The sequence below is a fragment of the Stegostoma tigrinum genome, chromosome 5, assembly GCF_030684315.1.
Source record: "Stegostoma tigrinum isolate sSteTig4 chromosome 5, sSteTig4.hap1, whole genome shotgun sequence".
NCBI lineage: Eukaryota > Metazoa > Chordata > Chondrichthyes > Orectolobiformes > Stegostomatidae > Stegostoma > Stegostoma tigrinum.
Window position 1 is genome coordinate 111,394,399 of NC_081358.1, and position 23,821 is coordinate 111,418,219.

The 23,821-nt window shown below is 39.1% G+C and overlaps 1 protein-coding gene across 1 annotated transcript in view; it reads left to right on the plus strand.

The window, feature by feature from the left end:
• Positions 1–23,783, plus strand: part of LOC125451625 (solute carrier family 45 member 4-like) — a 72,927-nt gene extending 49,144 nt beyond the window's left edge. Inside the window, 10 exon segments of the mRNA XM_048528969.2 lie at positions 948–1,136; positions 10,114–10,293; positions 12,116–12,631; positions 12,634–12,801; positions 12,804–12,923; positions 12,926–12,952; positions 12,955–13,205; positions 15,411–15,510; positions 17,741–17,952; positions 19,933–23,783. Of these exon segments, the coding sequence (XP_048384926.2) occupies positions 948–1,136; positions 10,114–10,293; positions 12,116–12,631; positions 12,634–12,801; positions 12,804–12,923; positions 12,926–12,952; positions 12,955–13,205; positions 15,411–15,510; positions 17,741–17,952; positions 19,933–20,292 (2,123 nt within the window). The 3' untranslated portion in view covers positions 20,293–23,783.
• The last annotated feature ends 38 nt before the right edge of the window (positions 23,784–23,821 follow it).

Sequence of the window (23,821 nt, forward strand, 5' to 3'; positions counted from 1 at the left end):
AATAGCTTGAATATACTTGTTTTTACAAGTCAGACTTGTAATGAAAGTTCAACTTCTGCTCCAAAGAGGGGTGGGGTGGGAAGAATCCCTATAGGCAGCCTCAAGCTCGTGAATAAGCAATGTTACATAACAGCATTGCAATAATATTTTCTTTTCCTCAGAAATTTAAGATTTAATCTGAATAAAAACAAGCTGCTGGAAAACTCAACAGGCCTGGTAGCATCTGTGGCATAACTGTATATCTTTACAAGTATGCTTTCATGTACAACTTGCTATTCATAGCACTCTTTCACTGTTGCAGTTTTGTTTTCAAAGTCAGTCACCAGTTGATAAGGCAAAATATTTTATGTTCTGAATCCATGTTGACTGATTTGGTAAATGGTTATGCTACTAATTGCATTCTCCAAATTGGCAATTTTAGGCTGTAGAACTGAGAAGCAAAGTAAGTAGTGATCCATAAAAGCGGAAGATGGGAAAAGGTTGTGTAACAGCAGATATGAGATGATGAATAGAACATAATATCAACATAATTTGAGTGTGAAGGTACAATTGCATGAATCACTGAAAGAAAAAAGAATCTGTCAAATTTATTATAGAATCCAGCAGTCTTTAAAACTGTGCCAGCTGATCACTAGCATGAAGGTGCTGGAAGGGAGGGTTTCCAGATGAAGTCCTCCTCCAAACTTTTCAATCTATCACAACCAGAATCAGCCATATACTTCCTGCATTGCCAACATCTATTGTCTTTGAATTTTGAAATTATTAGTCAATTATTAATGCCAGACTTCAACCTCAATGCTTGTACTGTTAAAGTGTGGATTCTCATGGCAAGTGTCACTGTGACTTGGGGAATAATAAAAATATTTACTTCAAATTTAGCTCATATCTCTACATTTGATTTGCACTTACGAACTATCTCCTGAAGCATCCCATCCTTTTTCTTACAGGTCTTCCAGAACAGTACTACAGTCTTACCTGGTTCCTTAGCCCAGTCCTGGGATTGATCTTCACTCCTCTGATTGGTTCTGCAAGTGACCGCTGCACTTTGACCTGGGGCCGCCGACGACCTTTCATTCTGGCCCTTTGTATTGGAGTCCTGTTTGGGGTTGCCCTGTTCTTAAATGGATCCCTCCTAGGTAAAGATGGAATTTTGCATTTAGTTGAAACATTTTGTTTCCCAGCTTGGCCTGTGGCTTGGAGGGAAACTTGTCATTGGTTTTCCCATGTATCTGCAGCCCTTTCCTTTCCTGGTGGTAGAGGTTGAGGGTCAGGCGGTGCTGCTGAATGAGCCTTGGTGAGTTGGTACAGTGACAGCAATATGCAAGGTGCACTGTAACAGTGAAGGGATGAATTTTCAAATCGATGAAAGGGACATTGAGTATATATGTCACTGAACATGTTTGCTGTTAATTGCACCATCCCTAATTCTGACTTTTTAGGGTTTTCTAATCAACTTGTTCAGAGATGTTATGATGTACCTCTGGAACAGGTGTGGCTTTGGCTTGAGCCTGAGCCTCCTAGGATACTGCCACTGAACCACAAGGCCCTAATTCTGACAATGTTTGTGAACATACTGCAGGCAAGTTTCAAGTACCTTTATGCCCACTTTCAAATACATTGCTGCAATGAGTTGATTTTGTTCTCACTTCTAACACAGTCGGTGGTTCCATATCCACTTCGGAGTCTTGAGCAAGGAGTCAAGGTATGGGTAATCGGCCTGTTCATAGTTTTTGGGACATAGCTTTGGAGCAAGTGAGACCTGCTGCTTTGAGCCCCTGAAGCAATCACAACAAGAAATGAAGTTTTTTTTCTGATCAACCTGATCAGAAATGTTATAAAACAACTGTAGCAGGTCGGAATGGAACCTGGACCTGGAGGTCCAGAGGCAGGTACACTACGACTGTGCCAAAGAGCCCTTGAACTTTGACATTATGGGTATTTCTAATGTTTCACTCTAGATCAGCCTGTTTGGAGACATTTTTACTGCTGGAGCAGCTGGGACTTGAACTTAAGCCTCCTGGCTCAGAGTAGATTTATTATCACTGTGCCACGAGCCCTAAATTCCAGCACTGTGATATTGTTAACCAAACTGTTTAGTGACGTTATGTCATATGTCTGGAATAGAGATTTTACCCAGGGCCTTTTCAGGTTCAAAAGTAAGGAAATTACCACTGTGCCACAGGAGCTCTAAATTCTGGCCTAGTTATATTTTTTATTTAACTTATTTTTCTAATCACCCTGTTCAGAGATGTTATTACACACCTTTGCAGCAGGTGGGACTTGAACCCAGGCACCTCAGTCCAGGGGTGTCGACACTACCACTTGAACCACAAGAGCGCCCATCATTCTGACCTTAGATTTTTATTTTACTAAACCTGCTCAGCTATTATTACACACCTCTGGAGCTGGTGGCTCTTGAACCTGGGACTCCTGGTTAAAGGGTAGGGTCACTACACTTCGCCTCAAGAAGGCTACTTTAGGTATTGAAGGTCATTTGATTGCAGCTGAAGATAGTTGGGCCTAGAATTTAGTGATGGCCAGGAGGCCTGGGTTCAAAGCTCACCTCCTCCAGAGTTGTGGAATAACATCTCTCAACAGGTTTATTAGAAAATATCCTGCAGTGATGGCCTAGGGCTGGGAAAACCTGACGTGCACCAAGAATAGCCATCTTTCTTTGTGCTTGGTATGATTTCACCCAGGGGAGAGGTTTGACACTTAAAATCCAGCTGGCTTCAATTTTCATAGGACTCCTTGATTTTGTACTTAGTCAAATGCCACCTTTGTCAAGACAGTCACTCTTATTTTGCCTCGGGCATTGAAATTCCCTTTTTTTGGCTTGCGAGTTTGGATCAAATTTGTAACAAGTCTATGAACTTTGGTACTGCTAGGGACAGCCCCTAACTTGAATATCCATTGGGTGAGTTACTGCTACATAACTACTACTTGATGTCATTGTTAATAGCACTTGATTGGCTGGATTGGATTTGTCTTGGTTTGTGAGCAGGACAATTTTTCACCACCTTGGGCAAGTTTCTAATATTGGATATATCTAAGAATCCAAAACTAGGACCTGTAAATAAAAGGTAGCTGCTAATAAAACAAACTAGAAATGAGAAATGTCTTTACAGGCACTTAGAATGTGAAACTCACTACTACAGGAAATAGTTGAAGTAAATGGTTTGGCTGCTTTTAAAAGGAATCTAAATGATTAGATGACAAAAGGATATAAAGATTTGCTGAAAGACTGATGTAGATGGAATGGGAGGAGACTTGAGTGAAGTATAAATGCTAGTAGACTAGTTGAACCAAATGGTGTTTTCTATTCTATAAAAGTTGCAAGTATTTTTTTGAAAGCAGTAAATTAATCTGAAAGGTTGTCATAAATATCAATACTTTGTTGTAAATGTGAACAAGAATTTCTAGAAGTTGTACATCTCATACTTAGTTGCTTCAGTTAAATCATTTTAAAGTTTCAGAAAAATGACTGCGTGAACCACAAAAAATTCAAAAGTAATCAATTGATAATTTAAATGAATAATTAATAGCAATTGCTTCGTACCGAGCAGCAAAGTCTGAAAACTCATTTTTGCCTTTTGGTTCAGAAGGACAGCTAGAAGAAAAATATCAGCCAAATTTATGGTTTATAGCTAAAGCTTTGGGTTTAGCTGACCTTGGGTTATCGTGAACTGGCTTTGGTGAATTCTCATGGAAGTGTGGGTTAAAAGTGAGTTTTTTTCAGTTTGCGGTTTCTTCCTCTTTCAGCACATTATTCCCCAATATCCTCTCCCACTGTCTCTCATTATTCCTTTTTCTCTTCCACTTTCTCCTCCCTGCTCCTTTCCCTCTACTACATATTGCTATGTTACGTCTCACCAGCCCCTTAGCCACCACCCCCCCCACCCCCCAAACTGCTGCCACCTCACTGTTCTCTGAACCCTTTAACTTCAAGAGAATAATTTGTGGGGTTTGGCTTTGCACTAAAGTTTCCATCAACATTCTGAAGCGACACTCCCTTGCTAACAGGTATGAATACCCACATAGGAAGTCCTGTGTCTCTGGTCATAGGTCCTACGGGTCCTACGTGCAATCCTAGAGGTAAATCTTTGACCGCACATTTGGTAGTGCTTCCAGAAGGTGGAATTGGACCACCTTCTGAATGAGGGTTTCCCAAGAATTGATAAGTTGAATTTCTTGAGGGAATCCTTCAGGCAGTCTTTGAAACACTTCCTTTGTCGCCTTCTCTATCAACTATCAAGTGCTTTGAGCTGGATGAAGATTTGCTTTGGCACTCAACTACTAAGCTGGTCGCTGGTTGTCAGCACTACTACTCCCCACAGATGTTCGTTCTAAACTGCATAGTTGAGGACATCGATCAGTTTGACAAATGGCTACCGAAATTCACTGCTGTGCAACCAAAAAAAACTTCACATTGAAATGAAAATGGCTGATTTTATTTTTATCGCAAGACCTAAATGCAGTTTGTTAAAAGGCAATTTAATTTTTTAAAATGGATTCTTCTCGGCAGCAGTTCTTTTTTTGCCATGCGCACAAAGTGCTGAGTTCAAGCTGAGCGTATCCCTTGAATCTCTAATTGGCCTACCCATCTGTCCTGACTACACATCGGCCCTAGTGTCCTTTTGCAGTCTCTCTTCCTCAAATTTCTTTCCTCTTTCTTGTTTTTTCTCTCTCCCACTCACTTTTTCATGCTTACTTGTTTTTCACACACTCTTTTGAATGAGTTCTAAATTTGTACACCACTAAAGCAGAAATATTTTTGTATGAGGTCTGTAATGCAAAAGTTCAGCATCCCTAATTCAGAAATAGTCCCCTGGTAATTTGAATTCTATCAAGTTAGTCTAGACAGCTGTCATCGCTAATGGTTTTAAGTCAATTGAGTTTGATCATTTGAGAGTTGCTATGAATTTTTACACTACTAAATGATCCTTTTGATATCCTCATCATTCCTTCCCGCGTAAGGGAAGCACCATCTTTTCCTAATACGTGTTGTTGTATCTTATCGCAACCCCAGTTTTAAAACATTACTCAGATCCATAATAAATTACTTTCATTTTTATTTATTGGAAGCCTGTTTTACATTCAAATTGGTGCTTAATGCAAACATTTCCAAAGTGAAATAAGGAATTTTATTGCTGGCTATTCTGCAGAAAGTCCCAAGCATCTATTCCCATAGCGACTAATGGAGCAACTCAAAACACTAAATTTCCGCAGAGAGGAAATTAGTTTAAGTACTTAAGATATCAGTAACATGCTAATTTCTGAAGTGGAAACAAGTTTTCCTACACCATACAATAGTTGTGGTTAGTGTCATTAAAAAACAATGCATTTTTTGAAAAACTTTGTCTAGTTGGTCATTTTTGATTTGGTTCATTCACATGGCTTTGGAATTCCATAAATCCAACTTCTTTCACATGAGAAAAATGGTAGGAAGCAATTCATAGGAAATGTTTCCTGTTGTTTTCCTCTTTAGTAAAAGAATTCTCAAGCAGTTGTCAGAGGAGTATAAGTCCACATCCTTTATTATTGGAACACTTTGCTCATATCAGACTCAAATCTTTAAAGAACCTCCTGTTATGGACTTCAGAAGAAACGACTAATTTTTTTAAAAACAAGTAAACAATTCTTCATGTGCAAGGACATCAAGGGCAAGCATTTTTCACTGTCTGTCAGTAATAAGATGAAATGTGCATGAATTGCTTTCCTCGTGTTAGGAATTGGTCCTAATATGACTGGAACTGAAGTTCTAGTTATTGCAAATTTTTTTAATATTTGAATTGTATGTGTGTAGCTTGCAATTACATTTTGTGTTGTTCTAAAAATCAGTGGTTCACACTGCATTAGATGTAGGGAGCTTAAACAAGAGTTCGGCAGATCGTGTTATAAAGTAGAAGGCAACAACCACCCCCACCCCCCCCCCCCCCCCCCCCCAAAAAGCATGCGCACACAACGCAAACTACAACACCCAGAGGTGTGCCCCTCCTATAGTTTAAGATCCCCCAATCAGTTATACAGATGTGGTTAAATAAAAATAAATGTCGGCACACTCTTCCTGAATAAAACAAGATTCTAACGGTATGTGTTCCAATAAGTACAAGGCCCACTTTGTTTTTAAACCAAAAGAGAAAATGACAACTTAGTCTCTCGATTACATCTTCTGGAATGTCCTATGTCTTCTCTGAATTCTTCTGCCAGGAACACCACCTTGGGGAATCCTTCTGTTAGTATTGCCTTCTCCGTCAAATGTTTTTGTCAGGACCATTAACTATTTGTGCCATAGGTACTTTTTTAAAATTCAGATGGTGCTTAGAGAATTGAGAACTGGTGGTTCTTTCATTTAGAGCTGAGAATTGTTCTTTTGGCAGACGACGGCAGGCTATCCTCTTTTTTTTTCAAATGCCTTTGTCTTTTCTACCCTTGATGTATCAATTTCTTACAATAGGATTGGTCCTATGTTGTCAAAACATACAGATTTAAATTTAAGATAACAAGGTGTAGAGCTGGATGAACACAGCAGGCTGAGCAGCATCTTAGGAGCAGGAAAGCTGACGTTTCGGGCTTAGACCCTCCTTCAGAAATGGGGGAGGGGAGGGGTGTTTGGAAATAGGGAGAGGACGGAAGCGGATAGAAGATGGATAGAGGAGAAGATAGGTGGAGAGGAGACAGACAAGTTAAAGGGGCAGGGATGGAGCCAGTCAAGGTGAGTGGAGGTAGGGAGGATGGACAGGTCACAGGAGCAGGATGAGGCTAGTAGGTAGGAAATGGGGGTGTGGCTTGAGGTGGGAGGAGGGGATAAGTGAGAGAAAGAACAGGTTAGGGAGGCAGGGATAAGCTGGGCTGCCTTCGGGATGCGGTAGAAGGAGGGGAGTTTTTGAAACTTGTGAAATCCACATTGATACCATGGGAGCCCTGCAGCCCAAAGTGGAATATTCCTGTAACCTTCAGGTGGCATCGTTGTGGCACTGCAGGAGGCCCAGGATGGACATCTTGTCTGAGGAATGGGAGGGGTAGTTGAAATGGTTCGTGACTGGGAGGTGCAGTTGTTTTTTTTTTTGCAAACAGAGCATAGGATTCCGCAAAGAGGACCCCAAGCCTCTGCTTGGTTTCCCCAATGTAGAGGAGGCCACAATGGGTACAGTGGATGCAGTATACCACATTAGCAGATGTGCAGGTGAACACCTGCTTGATGTGGAAAGTCATCTTGGGGCCTGGGATGGGGATGAGGGAGAGGTGTGGGGGCAGGTGTAGCACTTCCTGCAGTTGCAGAGAAAGGTGCCAAGTGTGGTGGGGCTGGAGAGGAGTGTGGAGTGGAGAGAGTGGTCCCTCCGGAAAGCAGACAAGGGTGGGGAGGGAAAAATGTCTTTGGTGATTGGGCCGGATTGCAGATGGCAGAAGATAGCAGAGAATGATGCACTGGACCCCGAGGTTGGTGGTGTGGTATGTGTGGACAAGGGGAATTCTTTTTTGGTTGGTGTTGAGGGCTGAGTTGCGGGAGACACAGTCCAGGGATTTCTCGACCACTGTGGGGGGTGGGGGCGAGTTGCGATCCTTGAAAAATGAGGACATCTGAAATGGTAATAAAATGTGAGCCTGGATGAACACAGCAGGCCCAGCAGCATCTCAGGAGCACAAAAGCTGATGTTTCGGGCCTCGACCCTTCATCACCCTCTGATGAAGGGTCTAGGCCTGAAACATCAGCTTTTGTGCTCCTGAGATGCTGCTGGGCCTGCTGTGTTCATCCAGCCTCTCATTTTATTATCTTAAATTCTCCAGCATCTGCAGTTCCCATTATCACATCTGAAATGGTACCTGCCTACGGAACCAAAAGATCCATTTCAAGCCCATAGGCTCCCACAGCTACAGAGAATGCACCACCTCCCACCCACCTTACTGCAAAAAAATGCCATCCCCTATTCTGAAATCATTCACCTCTGCCGTATCTGCTCCCAGGATGAGGCATTCCACTCCCGTATATCTCAGATGACCTCGTTTTTCAAGGGCCACACCTTCTCCCCCCTGCCCTTCGCAGTGTTCGAGAAAGCCCTGGACTGTGTCTCCCACATTTCCCGCAACTCATCCCTCACACCTCGTCCCCGAATAACAACCAAAAGAGAATCTCCCTTGTCCTCTCATATCACCCCACCATCCTTCAGATCCAACGCATCATCCTCCAACACTTCTGCCATCGGCAATCTGACCCCACCACCAAAGACGTTTTTCCCTCCCCACCCTTATCTGCATTCCAGAGGGACCACTCCCTCCGTGACTCCCTTGTCTGCTCCACACTCCCCTCCAGTGCCACCACACTCGGAACTAAATTCCTGCAACTACAGGAAGTGCTTTACACCTGCCCCCACACCTCCCCCCTCACCCCCATCCCAGGCACCTGCACATCTGCTAATGTGCTACGCTGCATCTGCTGTACCCGTTGTGGCAGCCTCTGCATCGGGGAAACCAAGCATAGGCTTGGGGACCGCTTTGCAGAACACCTACGCTAGGTTCACAATAAATAACGGCACCTCAGTCGTGAACCATTTCAACTCCCCCTCCCATTCCTCAGATGAGATGTGCATCCTGGGCCTCCTGCAGTGCCACAACGATGCCACCCAAAGGTTGCAGGAACAGCAACTCATGTTCCACTTTGATACCATTGGGCTGCAGGGTTCCCATGTGGATTTCACAAGCTTCAAAATCCACCCTGCCCCCACCCCCAACCGCATCCCAAAACCAGCCCAGCTCATCCCCGCCTCCCTAACCTGTTCCTCCTCTCACCTATCCTCTCCTCTCCCAGATTTAAATTTAATTTTTTTGGTATCAAAAGGCTGGCTTAAGTTAATTGGCTAAATTCAAAAACCTGTTGTCTTGGTAAAAATGCTTCTTTTTGTGCTAACAGTATCTTCTTTTGATATGTATTTTTCAATTCAGGTGTTGTGTACATTTGCAAACCCATGGACATCCTTTTTGAATCTCTAAACGTAGAAAAAGCACATCATCTTTTAAAGGGGCCACACACTACTATCCCCATAGTGTTTTACAAACTCCAAATTCTAAGGTCCTGCCTTGCAATCCGCAAGTACTCTGACCCAAAATATTGCATTTTAAATCTTCATGTCAATGCTGTTGGGTAAAGGAATGTTAGAAACATGTTAACAAAAATCTCTAGTCATCCAATTTCTGTTTAAGTAATTCATTACGTAAAAATAAAGAACATTCAACAAATTCTATTTGACATGTGTAAAGGAGCAACAATTCAGGAGCTGTTGATTCAGGTTAACTTGAGCTCTCCAGTGTGAATATTGACTTTTTATGGGATGGATAGGTTGGATTTTTGCTCATTGGTTTTCAGATGGTTGAGGGGAGTGACCTGTAAAACATGAGGAATTGCTTCTCATGAGGGTACCAAATCTGTAAAAGTCTTTAGTGAAGGCTGAGTTCTGAATTGTCTTCAAGGCTAAGATGGACAGATTTTTGAAATGAATGTTATGGGAAGGAGGCAGATAAGTGGAATTGTAGATTGTCAGATCAGCCATGATCTCATTCAATAACAGCAGACTTGACGAACTGAATGCCATTACTGCTACGCCACTGCCCTACTTCTGCTCCTGTGCCTTTTCATGGTTTTGTTTCCACTTGTTGCCTATTGGCCTCAGAAGAATCCTTAATCTGTAAAACTATCAATTTTAATGAAATTTAAAATATTTTTGGCTAAAGCTCTTAATCCAAAATTAGTTTCAACTAATTTGACTAATGAATCTTCATAACCCTTAATAGATTTTCAAAAATGTTTTTGTCTTAATTTAAATAAACTCGAGTGTAACTTGACACTAATGGTACGTATTCCATTTGAACATTAAGATTTTAGCAGTATATTGAGGAATAAATGTATTTGCTAGCCAGTAATCTCTTAAAGAATCTAAATATTTATCTACCAAAACAAGTTTCACTCCTAACAAATTTGACTTTTCAAGACTGTGTTTTCAGATAATCTAGTGGTATTGTAATGTATCCATTTCGGGGAAGTTGAAAATTTGTGTACTAACATTAGTTCGAACACGTTTCTGGCAGCCCTGTTTTATTTTTAGCAATTCTGCTCCTCAGGTCTAGCCATTGGAGACATCCCTGACCATCAGCCTATTGGTATAGTCCTGACTGTTATAGGTGTAGTAATATTGGACTTTTGCGCAGATGCAACAGAGGGACCAATCCGAGCTTATTTGCTGGATGTAGCAGACACTGAAGAGCAAGATCTGGCACTCAATATCCATGCTTTTTCTGCAGGTTTGCATTTAGACTTTCTTTTCATGTTTACCTCTTGAAAAGCAAAGGAGGAATGACGTTTCATAATTTTAATGTGAACTCTGTAATTGATCCACATAGATGCAAAAGTAGCACGTACAATTAAGTATAAACCATTCTTTCCTGTTCCTTTTTGTTAAATACTTATTTTTTCAGGCCACTTTGCTTCAGTTTAAAATGTGTGAGAAGGCTTTTCTAAAGAGGTTTTGTACTTTAGGGATAAACATTATATTCAGCATGTATTTTTAATGTAATTTCTAAAAATAGGCATTTTAACTAAATGTTACCTTTAGATGTCTGATTCTAACTTGATTGTAAGGCAAGAAACAGAGGATTGAATTTGCATACAGCAAGTTCCCACAAAACAGATTAATAGTGACCTACTATTTTTATTGATGATGTTTGGGCAGATAGATATTGTCCAAGATTCTGTGAAGAAATTCCCTTTTCTTCATCGCTCTAATGCCATGAGATTTCTCATGCCTAATTGAAAAATGCTCCCAATAGTGCAACACCCATTTCGCACCGCATTAGAAAGTGATCCTAGATTTTCTGATTAAACCTTTTTGTACCACAACTTGGAAGGATTAAATAAACTTACTTTGAATTAGTTTCTTTTTATTACTCCATGTAATAAATGTTGGCTTTTTCAACTGAATTTTGCACTTGGAATATTGTAAATTGTTTCCTTATCCCTCATTTCTACATTGGATATTCTATAAAATATTTGTATGTGTGTGTATACATTATATCCTCTCATGAAGAGAATCCAAGTTTTCTTGCCTTTGGTGATACTGATTTCAGCTTTGAACCACGTGTGAAACCACTTATTGTCATGTAACGGCACATTTTTGTTTTGTATTTCATCTTTTGAAGAAATAGTGCAGGTAGAGCCAATTCCAAAACTCTAGGTTCAAAAAATTCAAACAGAATATATTAATGCAACAGAAATAAATGCAAGCAAAGCTTTAATGTGAGAGGTCACTTATAACATTAATATCTCCAAGCAAAATGTTGGGATTTTCTTAAGGTATAGAAGAGGAGTGCAGGCATGTTAATGGATGAAATAGAGTAAAATTCATGCCCGATGGCAGAGGATGTGGAGCACTTGTTGATTTCCACCCCCCCCTCCCCACACACAGCTGAACTGTACAACTTAATAATTGTTGCTATAGTTGTGACAACCTGCAAATGCAAAGGAAGACTGTTGCTAACAGGTACACAAATTTTCAACATTCAAGACTCTAGCAGTATTGATACACTGCAGCGTAAATCGTTTGACGTGCTATTAACCTGGAGCCCGATTTTTGAGTTTAAAGTTTCAATGCAGCTGTTTCTCTCAGGGTGGGAAAAATTCTAAAATTGTCTGAATAAATGGAAGCCTGAGCCAATTCAAGAAACAGCTGCCTGTTTCTCAGTGGAAAGGTTAATTGATTATGAACATGGTATTATATTGAAAAATATTGTAATCTGGCCCAAAAATTACCATATTCAATGATCTTTTCAGGCCCTGAAGATAACAAGGTATGAACATGATTGGACTCTCTAGCCTGTCAAACTTGCTCTGAAGTTTGATATAATCATGGCTGAACTTGGGTGTCAATTCCATTTTCCACCATTTGTTTCCCTAAAGCCAAATATCTCCCCCTCTTCGAAAAAGATGATTTTAATCACATTAGGATTTGAGACCATTTTAACTAAACTTGCATTCATTAAGCATGTGAAGCCTTTTGAAAGGTGAGTAGTTTATAGACTGTGTACAGTGTAAGATTCTTAATTGGTGTCTCTCTAATTTCTCCTTCAGGTCTGGGTGGAGCTGTCGGCTATATGTTGGGTGGTTTAGATTGGACACAGACCACTTTGGGGCAGATCTTCAGATCGCAACAACAAGTCCTCTTCTTCTTTGCATCTATCATCTTTACTGTATCTGTTGCGTTTCATCTTTTCAGCATTGAAGAAGAACAGTACAACCCACAACAAGATCGCATTGATGATGAAACTGAGACACGATCTTCTGTCAAAATAAATGACAGTCACCCACCTTTCCCTCAGCTTGACTTGGCCCATGAGGAGGGACCTTTCTCTGCTTCAGTCTTCCGTAATGAAACCACCTCAGTGCAAGATGTCGATCTTGACTTCCTGGATGTAAATATTGGGCGGAGCCAAAGTGACTCTGTTTTGCACATGCCTGATGCAACAATAGAAATTGAACCAGAATTGTTCTTTTTGCGCGACATTGAACCTTCTATTTTTCAGGACCAGTACGATAGTATGTGTCACTCTTTATCGAGTTTATCCAAAAGTAACAATCAGGAAGTTATGTCCAGGTTCAATCAGTGTCTGCTTTGCTCAGGGAACATGAATCTGAAGATTATTCTCAGACTGATCTGAAAACTGATTCCAAAATGGCAAATGGACGTGCTGATGACCTGATCAATGGTAAAATCAACCATAATACATCCAGAATTGGAATGAAACAGTCATCAACTGCAACTCCATGCGCAGGCGAAGGCACATGTTCTACCGACAGCCATCTCACACTTTTTCATATTATGGCAAGATGGGTTCCCACCGTTACCGCTTTCGTCGTGCCAATGCTATTGTTCTCATCAAATCTCACGGAGTATGAATGACCTGTATGATCGCAGAAGAGGCAAAGACAGCGACAGAGACTGCGTAACCGGAGTGGTGTGACCAACTCGAGCAGCGATACAGAGAGTGAGGAAGGGGAGGCCGAGACTACTGTCAAGCTCCTATGGCTGTCCATGCTGAAAATGCCAAAGGAGCTGTTAAGGCTATGTGTATGCCACCTTGTAACTTGGTTTGCAGTGATTGGAGCTGCAGTTTTCTACACAGATTTCATGGGGCAGGTTATCTATGGAGGAGATCCAAAAGTAAGTAATGGAACCATTTTGTTCCTCATGCTGATATTTTTATTATGCAAGGTATGCCCACTAAGTCTAGTTGGCTTAACAAATGAGGCAGAATGCTCACTATTGTGGAATTTTAAAATCATTTAACCCTGTTAAGTGAACTCTTAAAACTTGAGTTTAATCTAATAATCTAATAATCTAGAGCAGATGTCTTAAGCAAGCTCTGCAGGCGATTTTCCCTATTTTCTGCAATTGAACCACATTATAATTTTTGTTTATCTGCCACCTAGATTTAATGATCAGACACTTTGTACACTGAGGAGGTCACCTGCGGTTTATTGTATCTGTACTGGCTTTGCACTAAATCACCTGCTTAGTCCCAATATCCTGTAGTATCTTTCGCTAAGTGAATTTGTTGATCTTGTATTGCAGTACTGCTTATTCTTAACATAGTCGGTGTTAGGAAGGACAATAATGATTTGATACTGTATGTTGTTTGGTTCTTGCTGAATTGCCAGGTGTCACTTTTTTGTTCTTTAAATAAAATTTGGTTCAAATCATGTATAATTTCAGGTTGAAAGTTTGAGGGGTTTTTACAGCAAGGTTAGAACTGAAGTCTAATAGAACTGTGTGCTCTGCATTTAGAAGTGAATGAATCTAATTTGTTGAAAAGAATGAAAATCTCAGGCGTGGATTGACTGCAGATATGAATCCTAGCATTGACAGCACAGGGTGTTATGCTATGGCTTATATTTTAACTGTAGCCTTTTGGTTCCTGAGACCTTATTTCTTTGTCAATTACTCAGTAGTCCTTCAATACAGAAGCCATGCAATAATTAATCAGCTGAAATCGGAAATAATGCATATAAACAGACAAGCTTCCTGAACTTGAAACTGTGTTGCCTTGTTTGTAAATACAGGACTGGGAATATTTTAATGCTTTATCCAGATTTAATTTCTGCAGTTTGGAATCAGTATACCTTTTCATAAGGTATTATCATTCCATCCACATTGTGTTTTTGTCACCACTGACTAATCCTTCAGCATTTATTATTTCCTAACCTTGTGGTATAAGGAAAGCCAGGGTATGAACAGTCATGATTTAAGAAAACAGGATGAAATACAAATGTGTGACTTGACCTTTACTTGTAACAATATCCAAGCTTTAAAACACATCAACTTAGTGTATTGTGAAAGAATTGATGGATAGACTTTGTGCTCAGCCACATTAAATGTACACCATTTTATCATTCTATTTCATGGCAACCTTGATCTATTTTCTTACAGAAAGCAAATTGTTTTATTAAGTTTTTGATACTTGTTACATAGAGCAGGTTGTATGTATCCTTTTAAGAAAGAATTGACTTGCTTCTGAAATATGGACTTTGTAGATCAATTAATTTACTTTCTCTTCTTTCCCCCCCCCCCCCCCCCCCCCCCCATGCATAAGAGTTTAAACTGTATTGGTGAACTGGGAAAGCAGCAATGACATCTTTGGTTGTTACAGCCATTTGCAACCACAGTAGTCAAGTATTGTAGACCGACTGACTGAAAGCAGGAAAAGAGAACAAATGACTGAAGAACACAATTGTACTCCAATTTTAGCTGAAAACTGAAGAACTGGAACCAATTAGAAATTAGTCCTTGGTATCATCTTGAAAAAGCATATGATTTGTCTTTTTTTGTTTTTTTTGCATAGATTTGTCAAAATACCAGAAGCTGTCAATTTGCAGGGAGAATGGTTTAAATAATGAATTACTACTGTTTCCAATTATCTGCCACTGAGAACCTCCAAACAGTGAATGCGTATTGGCTCTTTCCAAAATAAATTCTGAACTGTTTGTCTATATATATGAAAAATGTGAATTAGCAATGCAGGACAACGATTTTGTTTAGAAAACAATATATTTTTACTAGGGCTTTAACATACTCTAAATCTTGGGCTTTAATGATAAATGTCAAACATGCTTACAACAGATCCTGTGAAGATTCACATTGTTCGTATTCTTGATGTTGATATGAACCCACTGCCCTAATGCTTACTATTCTCCTTTGATCTGGACACTTGACTCCCCCCACCCCCACTTCTGTTTCAAGGTTAGAGGGAGTATGTTGAGCAAAGTTATAGTAGTGCATATTCAGCCATTGAACTGCAAATGTCAATATTTGTCACTTGTGTTGCTACTGCTGGCCTAATCAGATTCTTCAATTGTTATTTTTTTACAGGGTCCTCCCAATTCTACGGAGCTGTGGAACTATAACACTGGTGTACAGATGGGATGCTGGGGACTTGTTATTTATGCTGCTACTGCTGCCATCTGTTCAGGTTAGTAATGAGGTTAACTCAGCCAGAACCAGGCTGAAGTGTACCTTTTAACATGCAGGTCTTGTGCTAAACCCAAGATTTTCCTGTAAGCTTGCCATAATCAATTGCATGAATCTGCTAGATATTGTTTCAGGAGCATTTTACTTCATGTGGTTTGACTGCTGTCAATTTAGAAGAATGATTGTTGCCCTGTCACCCTTCACCTACAGCTCAATGTGCTGGTCATAAATGGAGATTTGTTGCACTCTTTTAGTGCTGACAGTTGTCTGAATGTTTTCATAACTGCACGGTGTGCTGTCCGTTTTTGTGTAATACAGCTTTTGGGAACCGTAAGTGTTATTTAAAGAGGATATTTTAACATCGCATTGAGCAAGGAGGTATTGATTTTAGCAAAGCATGGCCAACATGGTGCATAGAACAGCTAAGTACTAAAACCTCTAAATGTAGTGTTCTAATTCATCAGTGTGCATTTTTCATACCATTTCAGAATTCAGTTAGTCCAATTCACTACAGCAATAGTTCTGATGCAGAATAATGAATTTGAAGATTAAATAAAATTCCAAATTTTAGCATTTTTAAGCGTTTATTCTTTTGATGGGAAGTGTGTTTCCCCAGAAAAGCCAACGTTTATTACCCATTACTTTTTGAACTGAGTGTCTTGCCTGCCCATTTTAGAGGGCCCCATTAAAAGCCACATTACTGGAGGTCTGGAATGACCTTCTCTCAGACCTGGTAGGAATTGTGATTTCCTTTCCTGAAAGACTTTAGTGAACTAGATGGGTTTTTAAGACTTGCCATCATTACTGAAACTAGTTTTCAATTCCAGATAAATAATAACTTTTTAAAATTGTGATTGCCATAGTGGGATTTGAATTGACTCCCCTGGAGTGTTTACCTGGTGCCTCTAAATTGCTAGTGCACTGATGTTTCCACTATACTACTCCTAAGCATACAATGCTTTTAGGAGAGCCAGGACATCTCTTTAACGTAAACAAGCCATATTTATTTTGTTTTAAAACCTCTATCAATTAGGAGCTACTGACTTGCTGATTGAGATGCTTTGGAGAAAGTCTTTTTGCATAAAGACATCTCGTGTTATGAGCTTAACATCTCCCTGAACTGCCAGTTATGTTGCTAAAGCTTCATTTTCCACTGTCAGGACAAATACAATAACGCCAATTTTCCATCAATTCTTGCTTTATGCTACTAGAGAAAAAGATGCTAATTGGTTGACATCTCAACTGATTTGTTGAGATGTTGCTCTGGTAAAAACAAAAGGGTCCACTTATACTCTAGCCCTTTTTGGTTGTTTATAATTGGCAGAGTACAGACAGTGTACACGACCAGCCTACATTTACAAGATGCGAGCCAAAACATCTGTTGAATGTGCTTCTGTGATTGTTCAACCAATCCTGAATGCATTAAAATCATTCTCTGCTTCGTTTTTAAAATTTGTGGAGTTTGAAACATGGGTCATTTTGTGGTTGCTAGAAAGGATGTACGTCTAATTGTAAGGACCTTGATCTCGGAACAAAAAATAAATATAAATATAGTCAAAACATATGCCTTTTTTTCTTAAATTACCCAGGAGCTATTAGCCTATGCTTACAGAGAAAGCAGCATCCACTCACTGACTAATTATTCCTTGTAACTTTGGCATCTTGTTTTTCCCCTAACAATCTTCAAAATCTGTATTACAAAGAGGTAATATATGCTTATGATGAGATTACTTTACTTTCTAAAAGGTACAGACTTCAGTGATTGTGTCTGGAAAATTTCTAGTTAGTCATAATGGTAATAAAATGTTAATATTTTTAGTAATTATGCCTTGGTTCAGTCAGTAAATTGTATTATATTACCTAAAGGGCAAAATCCAACATTGCTGGAATGCAGATGTTAGTTCTCTATTTTTTTGGCTAGTTTGCACACGTATCCCCTGAAGAGTTTGAGCATATAAAACAGGTTGAAGTGTGCAATATAAGTTGATTTTAGGCAATTTCCCTTTTTCCTTCATCCTGTAAAAGTTGGCAGGTATGAAAAGATCAGTAGGACTAAGTTTTTAAGCGTTAGTACTGTCTGAATGTCAAAGCCAAATTATTATCTGCTGAGAAAATAGTGACTTTAATTGTGCAGATTTTGAAATCTCTTGATTAAAATCCATCTTCTGTCTATTCAGTTATAAATCTATTTTGTTTGTTTTCATAAATTTCAATTTTTTTGTTCCTGGCAGCCATTTTGCAAAAGTACCTGGACAACTATGATTTGAGCATTAAAGTTATCTACATACTGGGAACACTGGGATTTTCAATTGGTACTGCAGTGATGGCTATTTTTCCAGATGTTTATGTGGCAATGATAATGATCAGTACCATGGGAATAGTGTCTATGAGTATCTCGTACTGTCCATACGCTCTTCTTGGGCAATACCATGAAATGAAAACGGTAAGCAGCATATTTAGGTAGTTTGTTTTTGTTTTTGTTTTGCTACCACACTTTTTTTTCGAATTGTAGTACTTGGTGGTGGAGAGTATTCCTTAAATAGTTAATCTAAATGTGGGATTCAGATTGTAGTACAATTGATTAGATTTGAGAATTACAGTTAATTGAGAGGGCATTTTGATTTTGGATAGAAATGGTGTGCAAGAGTATGGGGGTAAAGCAAGAGATTGTCAATGTTTGATCAGCCAGTGCATAATTGTTAGTGCATTTGGCCAATTGTCTGTGATTCCACCAAATTCTGTACTGTAATGGCGCACGTTTCTCCAGTCTAGATGTACTGAATGACATGTAATGCGATTGAGCATTTGAACCTCTGATTTAAGCAGATTGCTGAGTGCTTTCTGGTTTATGGTGGTGTATTTGAGTAATTTAATAACTCAATCTAAATTTGTGAATTTATATTCTTGCTTGTAAAGCACACAGTAGGTGGGCTTGATCCATCTAGTATTTTAAACTTAGGAAAATTACTGGAAAGATTCTCGGAGAAAAGATTCATAGGCATTTAGAAGCAAATGGACTTATTAGCAATAGACCGTGTGGTTTTTTGTGGAGGAGTTAGGCCTCACTATATTGATTGTGTTTTTTTGAGGTGACAAAGCTATTGGAAAAGTGGGTTGTTGTCTGCATGGACTTCAGTAAAGCCTTTGGCAGCATTCTTCATAGCGATTTGGTACCAAAGGTGAAGTCACATGGTATCGGGGTGAACTGGTAGGATGGATACAGACCTGGCTTAATCAAAAGACTCATGGTAGCAGTGGAAGGATGCCTCTCAGAATAGAGGGCAATGAGTATTGGTGTTCCACAGGGATCAATGCTGGGACCTCCTGTTCATCGACACAAATGAATAGGAGGAAAATGTAGCTTGTCTAATTTGTATTGTCTGCAAACTTAAAGATTGGAGTTGGGGGGGGAAAGGTGAGGATGATTGTCAGAGGAAGCAGCAGGATATAGATCAGTTGGAGGAATGGGTAGAAAAATGGCAGATGGTGGTTAATCTGCACAAGTGATATGCATTTTGAAAGGTCAAGTATGGGTAGAAATTGTACAGTGAATGGCAGAACACAGCATTGATATGCAGAGAGATATGGATGTGCAGGTCCACAGGTCACTGAAGGTGGCAGCGCAAGTAGATGAGATTTTTTTTTAGAAAGGGCTTATGGCATGCTTGCCTTCATTGGAAGGGGCACTGACTATAAGGATAGATAAGTTGTGTTGCTGCTTTATAGAAGTTTAGTTAGGCCACACTTGAAGTTGCGAACAGTTCTGGTCCCCACAACTAGAAAGATGTGGATGCTTTGGAACGAGTACAGAAGAGGTTTACCTGAATGTTGCCTATTTTAGCTATGAAGAAAGGATGGATGGGCTTGGTTTGCTTTCACTGGAATGCAGGAGTTCTGTGATTCAGTCCAGATGTGCTGTAATGCTACATAGAAGTTTATAAGATTGTGAATGGCATGGATTGAGTAGAAAGTATAATGCGTTTTCCCAGGGTGGAGGGGTCAGTTACTAGGGGAGACAGGTTCAAGGTGTGAAGGCAGTTGGTGTGGGGGTGGGGGGCGGTGGGGGAAGAGGAGGACTGTTGGATGCGCAAGGTAAGTTTTTCACAGTGTGCTGAGTGCCAGGAGTATACTGCCAGAGGTGGTGGTGGAAGCAAACGCAATAGCAGCATTTGAGAAACATCTGAATGAATACACAGGAAGGGAGTAGAGGGATACGGATCCTGTGAGTGAAAACAGTTTTAGTATGAAACGGCAAAAAATGGCTGTGCAGGCTTGGGGGGTGCTGAAGGGCCTGTTCTTTGTTCTAGTATGTTTGACTTCTTAATGTTTTAAATTTTTCAAATTAATAAGCATTGATTTGTATTTTTATTAGATGAATCTTCATTATCTAGTCTAGTAAAACTTTGTCCTTTTTCTTTTGCAGTATAGGAATCACAGTCCTGGAAACTCCAAGAGAGGCTTTGGTATAGATTGTGCAATCCTATCCTGCCAAGTTTATATTTCCCAAATACTGGTAGCATCAGCACTGGGTAGTGTGGTGGAAGCTGTTGGTTCGGTTCGAGTCATCCCTGTTGTAGCATCTATTGGTTCATTTCTTGGCTTTTTGTCTGCCTTATTTCTTGTCATATATCCTGACAATCAGCAGGACCCAGGAGAGGAAGAGAATAGAGAGACTCTTATGGCATTTTCAGAAACAGGGGACAAAAATACAGAGAAGCCAGTTCTTTTGAAGCTGTCTCGTAAAGGCACCATCTCTGAAGTGGAGATTGAATCGGCTGTGTGAAGTGGCACATTAGCAAAGCATTCCAGAAATTGCATGATCAGGCATATGCAATGAATTTCCTGTCCTCCGTTCTCTTCTGCAGTCTTAACCCACCTTGCAGGAAAAAAGACAAGTAACTGTTACGTTCTGGTAGAAGTTTGCCCCAGCAATCTGGTATTGTGTACTATGAAATAAAATGGTTTCATGGACATTTCATTTTTTAAAATAAGTTTTAAGTGAAAACTTTTCAGAATATTTTGTTGCGTTTATGTACCAAAGTCCATTCAGAAAAAAGTTGCCTTGGTCTAATGTACAAACATACCGTTTTGTAGTCAGTAAAGCTTTTCTATTTTGCCACATCAGTCTATTTTCTAATAGGCTATTTGAATAGTCTCCATTTAACATTTCTGACACTGATAGGACTGAATTTTTAGTTTCAATCTTAGCATAATTGGAGTTTTAAAATAATTTTGAACAGCAAGATGCCATTGATTTGTTGTGGAAATAACAGTTATAGTCTAATTATTTTCTTGGGCAGTTTAAACTTGTTTTCAAATGGCATGATGTGGATGGTTTCCTTTTTTTGTTGCATGTCATCTTCAATCTGGTAAGCCACAAACATTTTTTGTGCTTCCTAGATTTTATAGGAAGAAAATCAGTAGCCACATTTTTCTCATGCCAGATGAACATTGTTAACTGGTTTTACATATTAACAATTGTGGCAAATGATATGAAGAATGAGTTGTGTGAAATGGACAGCTGTCTTTAGACATATAGAATGTAGTATTTAGTAGCTGAGAACTGTTTTTGGCTTGTTTCCTCAGATTAGTCAACTAGAAAATTGACCTCTTGCAATGAGCCGATAACCGTTTAATACCTTATTTTAGGGAACGTCTGTCCAGGTTTTCCTTTGTTTCAGATTTCAAGAGAAATTTGTATTGCAATACCATTTTTTAATCTTTACTAGAAGAGGTAAAGATTTGATGTGAATGTCAACACGATTGATTAGTTCAGCAAGACTAAGTGAAGAAATTGCCCAGAAAATACAAATGGTTTACAAGTTCTTACTGAGTTGTGTTTTTTAAAAAAAATTGCTATCTTTGAATTTCATGTACGCTGCTAGCTAGCTGAATTTACGTGTTCTAATTGTCTATTTTCATACAAGGTTCTGTTCATCGATGTCCATAGGCATGTTACAAGTTTAATTCTACAGGATGGGACCGTTCCTGCTATTTTTCCCCCTTTTTCAGACTGAGAACTTCTTCACTACTCCCAATATGGATTCAGAGCTTTAATGTTGTTTGAGACTGCATTTCAGACTTTGGTGTTTCCAACTGGCAGTCCCAATACTAATGTAGAAGTAATAGGTTAACAATTCTCTCTATCGAGGAAATCCATTTAACGTCTGAAATTGTATCTATAGAAAAACAGGTTTGAGTAGCCCAGTTTAAAGTTACTTTTTACCACCTGAGTGAAAGTTCCAAGCAACACAATGTCAGTCTTTTTGAAAATTCATCTGGGGCCAAAGAAGCCTGAAACTAATCGTGGCCTAGTTTTTGATGATACAGTTGAGGTGGGTTGAGGTTTGCTTATTACTACCAGGAAAGGACAGCAAAATGCAGCGTAAAATAGCCATTTCTGTTGCATGAGCTCTTCATCTTGGAGTAAAAGAGAACTACTTGTAAAACTTTTGATTATTTTCAGGATTAATCTGGGCTGCGTCCACTGAAACATCCTCAGTCTGCTAAGGAAGAAAGAAAAGCCGAGACTAACCACTAACTTTGTTTTCTTTTTGTTGCGTGCAGACGAATCAAACAAATGTTGCAATAATTTATCTACCTACCTTTGTAAAATAGAGACTTCTGAACACATGCAGAAACTGTTGTGTGTCATCTGGAAAACAGTGATGTTGTTGGTAAAATCTCTGTTCTGAAGTTCATTATTAGTACTTGAAGTGTGCAGGCAGTGCAAGGATGTCTGTTTCGAACAAAGGCACCATTTAGCCAAAGCAAATAGATGACAACAAATGACAAAGGAAGGACATTTTTCAGAAATTCTTACAGTTCAGCACAGTGGTCCTGTACCACCATGATGTTGACTATTAAAATAAAACTGAATGTAGTATATGTGGTTCTTTTGAAATGCTATGGCAATGCAACAGAAATTACACACAATTCTACATCAAAAAAAGACTTTTAACCATGTTTTGGTGTCCTATTTATTTTGTGATTGTTTGGATTTTTTCTGTATTTTAAGATACTACTGACTGTAACAGACCCAGTCTACCAAAATGCCAACTTGTGTTGGGTGCAGTTTATATTTGAGTTCTTGTCAACAGGTATCTTCCTTGAACTTCTAAAAGTTAGTTTTCTTTTGTTGTACAGGAATAAATCTGGTTTTTGAGCTTGTCAAAGTTGTAAATCTGTAGCTAACTTTTACGTCTAGTAAAAGTGGAGCTACTAACTGTTCAAACTTGACTTTGAAGGTGATGGGAATGTGCAGTATTTTATGAATACGCGATGTAATTTGTAACATCTGTTCTATGACAATGGGACAGAATGGGGAAGAAAGCTATTCAAAAACAAATTTAAGTTTATTTATTGACTGAATACATTTTGTTTTAATCGTATGACTATAAATCACTTTACTTAATACAAAAAATTGAGTTTGGTCACAGTGCAGTAAAATGTGCCCAACTGACAATAATCAATGTAGAATCTTTGTGAACAGGTTATAAGTATGGTTGATGCTTTCTGTTCTGCACATTCAGAACTACAGTTAAAGAAATTGTATTGTGAGCATGTTTACTGTTTTTTAAATCCTGAATTATGGAGAATAGCCTGCTTGTTTGCTGTTTCAGTTAACATGCTGCAAAGATCTTGTATTTGACCCATCCATAAACAACTGAAATATGCCAAAATGAGAGTGATGCTCCAAATTTGCACAGCATGTAAACTGTATTTCTCATCTGTATATTTGACGTTCACCAAAATTATCAACGTTAATAGGTCTATGGTTTTAGGATGCTACTGTCGCCTTGTAATTATTGAACTGCACTTAGATGGAATGGTGGAGGAAATGCATTACATGCCTCCAATGTATACCAATCGCTTCTACAAAGGCATCTCATTTTAAATATGGTTCCATAGTGAACTGGCCAAAAGACGACTGCTTTTTTTAATCAACTTATTAAGTTGGGGCACTAGTAGCTCTTGCTGAGTGGAAATATTAAATGTGTTAAACACATGCTTTAGTTGTTAAAAAGGGATGAAAGCAAAGAACATTTAAGATCGAATGAAATGAGTGACTTAATGGCATAGACTTTATTGCTATATTTTCAAGCTTTTTTGGAGGGATTAAAAATGAGTCATTGCATGAAACAGTGACTGTTAAGCACTTTCCATTTTAACTGTGTACTCAATTGATTTTAAAAGAAAAGTAGAAAAACTTTATTCTTCCATATTGTGTTTCAATATATTCTATTTCATGAAGAATAAAAATTTCAATGAACATATTTTTGTTAGAGTGCACTTATTTTTACTGCAGTGTT